The sequence below is a fragment of the Mauremys mutica genome, chromosome 7 (genome assembly GCF_020497125.1).
Source record: "Mauremys mutica isolate MM-2020 ecotype Southern chromosome 7, ASM2049712v1, whole genome shotgun sequence".
In the NCBI taxonomy this organism is placed as follows: Eukaryota; Metazoa; Chordata; order Testudines; family Geoemydidae; genus Mauremys; species Mauremys mutica.
Genome location: NC_059078.1, coordinates 42,715,101 through 42,723,059, shown reverse-complemented (window position 1 = coordinate 42,723,059; position 7,959 = coordinate 42,715,101). Strand labels below are relative to the sequence as shown.

At 46.2% G+C, this 7,959-nt stretch overlaps 1 protein-coding gene across 1 annotated transcript; it reads left to right on the top strand.

Annotated features, from left to right (window-relative positions):
- The first annotated feature begins 298 nt into the window (after window positions 1-298).
- On the top strand, window positions 299-2,428 carry LOC123374081 (protein BTG1-like). Its single transcript, XM_045023540.1, has 2 exons — window positions 299-659; window positions 1,115-2,428. The coding sequence occupies exons 1-2, from the start codon at window positions 542-544 to the stop codon at window positions 1,465-1,467; spliced, it is 471 nt and encodes a 156-aa protein (XP_044879475.1). The 5' UTR covers window positions 299-541; the 3' UTR covers window positions 1,468-2,428.
- The last annotated feature ends 5,531 nt before the right edge of the window (window positions 2,429-7,959 follow it).

Sequence of the window (7,959 nt, the reverse complement as noted above, 5' to 3'; positions counted from 1 at the left end):
GGGGTTGGCACCCCTCGCTGTCATTCTCGCTCGTGGGGTTTACCTCCTAGCCAATCCTATGCCGGAGTTCGGGTTGCCCCCTCCCTCTTCAACAGCCCCTTGCTCGGGCTCCAACCCCCCTTCTCAGAGACATACACAAACGGCGCTTCTATTTCCGCCAGCTCACGGCAAATCAGGACGGGAGGGTGCTCTCGGGTCCGCCCCCTCCGTGACTGCCAGCCAATCGGGGTGCAGAGGCCGTTGGTGCGTCTTGGGGCTTGGAGGCCGTTCTCTGTGACGCAGTGGGGGCGGGGCGGTGCCATTGGTCCTGATGGCCCCGCCCCACGGAGAGAGGGTCCTTCACTGTTTACTCGAGCTCCTTCCCCAGCGGTCGCTGTAGTAGCGTCGAGTGGGTGGCGGGGGCTGGCCGCGCGTCCCGCACCACCCAGCGGCTGAGCCCTGCGCTGGCAGGCGGCCAGGCGCGGATCGTGCGCGGGGCGGGCGCCGGACCACTCGGTCACTGGTGTGGGGCGCTGAGGAGGCGGACAGCGGGCCGGGGGCCATGAAGACGGAGATCTCCACTGCCGCGGGTTTCATCACCCGCCTGCTGCGCACCCCCGGCGGCATCGGCGACGAGCAGCTGCGCTGCTTCAGCGAGTCACTGCAGGAGGCGCTGCGAGGTGTGGGCGGGCGGGGGCAGCCCCGAGTGCCGGGATGGGGCTGAGCCCCTCTGTCGGGGCAGCAGGGTTCAGAGCCCTTGAACTGCCCCTAACGCGACCCCCCCCCCCACCGGAGGTGTCGGAGATGCCCCAGGCGGGCAGTCCAGCACCCCGCACAGAGGAGCCCTCGCCTTCTGCTCCCGTGTCTCTGCTCCTCCATCCCGCGGCGCGTTACGGCCTCTCTCTTCCCTTGTTCGGGCCGGCGGGTGGTTGGCGCTAGGGAAACCCCCCACCCCTCGCCCGGCTGTGGCTTTCCATTCATTAGTATCCCCGCTTCCCAGGGTTAGTGCCGTGAATCCCCGTGCAGCTGGAGGGCCCTTCATAAAGGGATTGAGGGAAGGTGATCGTGTTGGAGTTGCCTGGCCGCCTTGTGCCAGCAGTAACGTTTCTGTCTTTCTCTTTGTTCCCTCGCACAGACCATTATAAACACCACTGGTTTCCCCTGATGCCCTCCAAGGGCTCAGGGTACCGATGCATTAGGATCAACCACAAGATGGACCCCTTGATAGGGAAGGCAGCCGGCATGATTGGACTGAGCCATCAGAGACTCTTCCAGCTCTTACCCAGTGAATTGACTCTTTGGATTGACCCCTTTGAGGTGTCCTATAGAATAGGAGAAGATGGGTCTATCTGTGTCCTTTATGAAAGCCCCCCACCAGGTCTGAAGACTGCCAAAGCTCTGGAGAGTAGAAACAGCTGTAAAGAGGAATGGAGAATTGGCAGATCAAGCCCTTCCAAGAATTACAACATGATGACAGTTTCTAGTTAAAAATTAACATTTCTTGTACAATGATGTATGTATGTATCCCAGTTTCATAATGAAGTTAGATGATGTAATTGAGATGTTGATTTTCACCCCATAGCCATTAAAGTTGTAGCAGTACTGCCAAGTTCTTTGTTGTGGCCAAGGGCTAATGTATAAGCAGTTCTTTAAACTGCATGTAATTTTCTGGATTGTATACTGTAAATGAAATGTACAGTCAGCTGATTGTTCTACAGATATATATTTTGACAGAATCCTTGGCTATTTGTAATAAAAAGAAAAGTAACTTAATTCTTTCTTTACAATGGCTTTTAGTTTATAATAACTTTCCACAAGATTCCTGTACTTATTGAGTAACTTCTAGGGAAAAAAACACAGCTATGACCAACTGTAATTAAAAATCTCTCCAGTGACTTGCCTGTACAAACTTTTCTCAGGGTCATAAAAATACAGCTGGAAGGCACAAATGACAAATATAACTTTCCTACTAACATATTTCATAGCGAAGAAGTCCTATCATGCCCAAACAGCTTTCAAAGAAGGAATTGCTTCCCTATAAAGACTATCTTGGAGCAAAACAATACAGTAGAGACATGCTCAGACAACTCTGTTCATCCAGTTTTCAGTACAATATATAAAATCTTTTAATGAACATAAGATCTTTTTCAGAAAAGTGTGGTTCTTTCATCATGTCAGTTCACCTTGACGTGTTTTGATCTAAAGACTTTTTTCTTTTCAGAACTGCTCATATACAAATTTTGAGCAGTTAGGAAGGTAGAACACATCCGACTTAGTAAAGGACTTATTTATGCTCCTAGGTGTTTGGCTGTTAAATTGGAAAAGTGAGTTTTCAGTTAGTCATAAACATCTTTAGTACAGAGTAAGATAGTATATTCATCTTAAACCAGATGGAAATTTTACAGTTGAATGTAGTAATGTCTCACCTATATCCTATTTTACAAGAAATCAAAAATTTACAGTACTAATAAATTGTAAAACTTTACATTTTATGCCATTTTAGTCATTTTTTAAAGTTTAATTTGGTAAAATTATGTTAAATATGGTCTACGGTACTTTATCAATTACAGAGAGTTTGATGGAAGCACTGGTTTTAATAAAAAGTAGGCTAATAGCCTGCCAAATAGTCTGCTACGTGGGAGATTTTCTTATTAATGCTTCACCAAAAGATAGAGTGAAATTGTTTGATGTGGGTTGTTTGTTTTTTAGTAGTCATAAGATATGAATTTTAATAGAACCTTTGAGGACTGCATACCGCTCGTGTTCATGTTTTCAGTAGCCCTGTACTAGAACATAGTTATGTGGTTAATGAAAGAGAGCTTTGTCTACTGTCAGCATGTCAGCAATAAGCCTTGCAAAATGTCTCATTAACATGGCAAAACATGCAGTTGATGGACAAGTCCAGGCAAGTTAGAAATGGTCCTTGTAACTCAGCTGAAAATAATCCATTTCTGTTTTGGAAAAGCTGGTGGGCTTTGTAACTGCTGGTTACATCCTAATTAACTAGGTAACAGTGGTTTTATGTAACAGGAGCGATTAATCTGAACAGAAAGCATAATTGTTACATTCTTTAAAAAAAAACCAAACCTTTAAATGTTAACATACACTAAAATAACTTTGTGCTATGCTTCTAATATGCCACTCCTACCACACACAAATGTAACAGTCAGTTCTAAACAGATGTTTAGTAGAAAAAGTAACTGAAAAAGAGAAATTAAAAGTGTCTGGAAGAAGAATATTTTTTGAAAGATGGTAGAGATGCTGTATTTTTGTTTCCTGATTTAAAACTACAAAATATTGTTCCTTGTTTACATTCTCAGGAGGGTATAGTCATGACTAGTTTTCATTGAATGGAATTTTAGATTTTTATATATCTACATATATATAGAGATTTTTATATATCTATCTATAGATAGATAGTTTGTAGATGAAAGTTGTGTTAAAATGGAGTTTAGTTAGACTAAAACTGACCTTGTAATATTTATATAGTTGGAATAAATTTATGTCTGTATAGGGTGAGACACTGCATAGTGAACTGTTTCAGCCTAAGATGATGTAATATTACACGTATAGTATATTATCTATTAGGAATGGTCTAATAATGCTAAGGACTGTAGTATGATTGTCTTGTATGGTAGCACTGTCTTTTGCATGGAACTGCATAGCAAAGAATTCCAAAGAAACAGGATCGGGGCAGAGGAAATAAAAGAACCAGTTTCAGTAACCTCTGGGTTCTTTCAGGGCAGTCTTGCAGAAGCTAGAAAATTATTATTTCAAGCTAAGAAATTACTGGTTTGTGCTTCGTTTGGAAGAACACTTCTTTGGGTGCTAGCTAGAGAGCAGCAGGTACATTAGCTTTTTAGAACATTTTAGGGCGCTATGTCTACTGCAGAGACAGTTCCCTGGCTGTGGTTGACATGTAGACAGAGTATTAAAAAGATGGAAATGGCAGGCTTCATCAAAGTGTTTTTCTTGCATGTTGCCTTCCGTGAAATTCTAAAATGGATAAAGTGATAAAATAAGGGTTTTTTTCCTCAAAAACCATCTAAAGGTAGTTTTAATTAAGATACATTATAGCTCAAAGATATCTCATCATGGAATAGGGATTACAAATTCAAATTCTATAGTATGAGACAATATAGTCATGTAATGTTTAAGAAAAGTTTTGTAAATGAGTTCCAATAGTTCATGGATTAGGGACCCAATCTTATGGAGCTCCAGGGGCCTCTCTATAGGTTAATCTTTCTATCTACCCAATGGGACCCTGTGCTCAGTCTAGAAGATACCATCAGAGATGCTTAGTTTTGAGGTTCTCAAACTGTGAATTCGTGTCTCCAGAGATAATATGCTTGTTAAGAGCATAAATGTTTTTAAATAATATATAGCAGTGAGAAATAACAGACCTCAACCCCATTGTCCCTCTGCAAATTTGTGTACAGAGTCAATCCCTTACCTCTCCCTAAAAGTGCAAAGTTTCAAAAAGTTCAATGAATAGAAGATTGTTGGGAGCGGACTAGATCTGGACAAGGAGAAGAAGTCTGGAGATAAATGTGGGAAGGGAGGGACAGGCAGTAGAAACAAAAGTGAAACTGTTTGAGCAGCATATTCCAGAAGTCTTGAGGTCTTTTTGAGTGTAACCTTCATTGATTTGAGATCTACCATACCATTCTCTCACTAGAAGAGAAAACCTATAATGGCAGCAGGCCGTAAAAGAGACCCAGTCTGGGAATATTTTAATGAAGTTTCTCTACCTGTGGGTAAGACAGGCATGCGTGCAAAATGCAAACAGTGCAACAAAGAAATGCAAGGCCTGGTGACCCGAATGAAACAACAACATGAGAAGTGTTCCTTCTCAGGAGAAAGCTGTGTTGAAGATGATGAAAGGAACATGTCTGAACATGGAGGATCTTTAGGTTGGTAAACTTTTTTATTCCATACTTCTTTCTTAAGGACTGCCTGTCTTTCTTCTGCACTATTCTTGAATTCTCATGTTTGAGCAAAAAATATAGTTGTTACTCTATGGTACTATCATTTAGATGCTGTTGTGATAAAAAATAAATAGCTGAAATAGGCAGATCTTCCTTTTACAATTTCATCTTTAAAGTAGTACAGAGTGTCAGTGAATGCAATGAGCAGTATAATAATAATAATAATTAAATAACTGCATTGACTTATTTTGTTTAGGAGAATCAATTTTCAACCTACAGGATTCTGAAGACTATCCACCTTCAAGATCATCATCATTTTCTATAGTTTCAGAGTTATCTACCAATGATAGTGTTTCAGTCACATCATATATGTCACAGAGCCACAGTATATCACCTGTAGCAAAAAGAAAAAAAAATCTCCATCATCCCGAAACAACCATAGATAAATTTGTGATAAGAACCAGCAGATTACAAAAAGAGATAATTGAGAAAAAACTGCCTGGTTTATTTATGCAACAAACTCTCCTTTCCGTATGATTGGGAACCCACACTTCATTAACACAGTTCAGTCATTAAGACCAGGATACAGTCCACCCAGACCAGATGTCACAGGCAAATTACTGGATAAAATGTATGAAAGAGAAATTGAGCAGTGTGCAAAAGGTCTAGAAGGTAAAATTGTTAACCTGAGTCTTGATGGGTGGAGCAGCGTCCACACTGATCCTGTTGTATGTGCTTGTGTGACAACAGAAGAAGGGAATGTCTTCCTTACAGAAACAATTGATACATCAGGAAATGCACACACAGCAGAATAGTTACAAGAAGTAGTAGTAAAAGCTATAACAAAAAAAATTTGAATGTTTAGTATGCAGCTTGGTCACAGACAATGCTGCAAATGTATCCAAGATGAGAAGAAATTATTTAGAAGAGAGTGAGGAGAGTCCCAAGCTAATAACATGCAGTTGCAGTGCTCATTTGATGCACCTCCTAGCCAAAGACTTCAGTGTTCCAGAAACAAAGGCTAATGTTGTTGAATTGCAAAATACTTCTGTAACAACCACTTTGTAGCAGCTACTCTGAAAAAAGTGGAAGGAACCAAGCTAACTCTCCTACAAGATGTGCGATGGAACTCAGTAGTGGACTGTTTCGAGCACTATATCAAGAACTCATAGGCGGCGAGTTCTATGGGCCCGTGGAGCCCAGGCCCCACCAATAATCCCGAGGGTGGGCCCAGCTCCACCAATGTTTGGGCCCCAGGCCCTGTGCTCCGGGGGTCCCCGCGCCAGCAATGTGGGCGCTCTTACCTCAGCGGCAGCTCTCCCCAGCCCCGGAGAGGCTCTGGGGCTGACTTGGCTCACAGCCTATTGGCCGGGAACCCCAGCCAATGGGAGCTGCCAGGGGCGGTGCCGGAGCTGCCTGGCCACACCTCCACAGCAGGGAGGGGGAGGGAGCCACAGGCAGCGGCTCTCAGCGCTGGGCAGAGCGAGCAGCAGGGTCTGTCACTGTCAGACAGACACAGCCGGTGAGCTCTGGGGGCAGCCAGACACACACACACAGCTTGGGGGGGGGGGCTGTGGGACAGACACACACACGGACACAGCCAGGGGGTTGTGGGACAGACAGACACAGCCAGGGATGATGGAGACAGACACACACAAGGACACAGCTGGGGGTTGTGGGCAGGGCCAGCTCTAGGTTTTTTGCTGTCCCCCTTCCCAGCCCTGGGCTCCCCCCGTACCCTCCTGCTGCCCCAGTCCTGGGCTCTCCCCCCACCCACACACACCTCCTGTCACCCCAGCGCTGGGCTTCCCCCTTTCCTCCCCACCAGTGCCCTCCCTCCACTCTGCTGCTGGCCTAGCCCTGGGCTCCCCACACCAGTGCCCCCCCCACACACACCTCCTTCCGCCCCAGCCCTGGGTCACTGGTAACTCGCTCCCAGGGTGGGTCGTTCAGCCGGAATTTTGGATGTGCACAAAACACAGACAGGATTGGTTCCCATATGCTTACAGAGCTGCAGTAAAGTGGAACAATTTTCAGCTTGTGTGATTGGAGGCTATCTGGATGCATATTATAAGACTGTCCTCCATAAATGAGGAAAAGTTGAGGAGCCTTTATTATTCTTTTGTTCCACTCTTTCTTTCTATGGGGAATTTGCCAATGCAATCTCACTGTCTTCCTTTCAAACAAACAAAAAGGCAATGGCTGTTGAAAGTAGCAATTCCAGTCCTAATAAGCATTTCTTGCTCAATTTTATCCTACTTTTTCTACAGCAAGTTACAGTGGATCAGTATATTTGATTTGGGAGAAATGAAGTAAAAGCTGCCGAAACGGAGCTTGAGCACTCCTGAATTTTGAGGTGTTCAAATCTGGAAGGCAGGTGCTGGGGGTGGGAGAGGGCTGTGGGCTCCATGGGGGAGCATGGCAGCAACTGTCTGGAGCTGCACGGAGCCAGACACGCTGGTCTGAGTGGCACAGTAAGCGGTTTGGGGGTTGGAGGTTCCGGGGGGCAGTCAAGGGACAAGGAGCAGGGGGGGTTGGATGGGGCAGAGGTTCAGAGGGGCAGTCAGGGGACAGGCAGCAATTGGATAGGCATGGGAGTCCAGGGGGCTTATCAGGGGACAGGTAGGGGGTGGGGTCCTGGGGGGAAGTTGGGTGGGGTCTCAGGAGGGGGCAGTTGGGGACAAGGGGAGGGGAGGCTTAGATAGGGGCTGGGGTTCCAAGGGGCAGTTGTCTCGGGAGGGGGTAATCGGGGGACAAGGACCAGTGGTGCTTAGATAGGGGGTGGGGGTCCTGAGGTGCAATTGGGGCAGGGGTCTGGGGAGGGGGCAATCAGCGGCCAGGGGCTGGGATTCAAAGGGCTCTGGGCTGCGGGCAGCCGCGGGGAGCCCTGAGCCCTTTAAATCCCAGCCGCCGCCGCAAAGCCTGCGGGCAGCGCAGAGCCCTCTGACTCCTGGCCGCGGCTGGGATTTAAAGGGCTCAGGGCTCCCCGCGGCGGCCCGCAGCCCCGTGCCCTTTGAATCCCAGCCCCTGGCCGCTGATTGCCCCCTCCCCA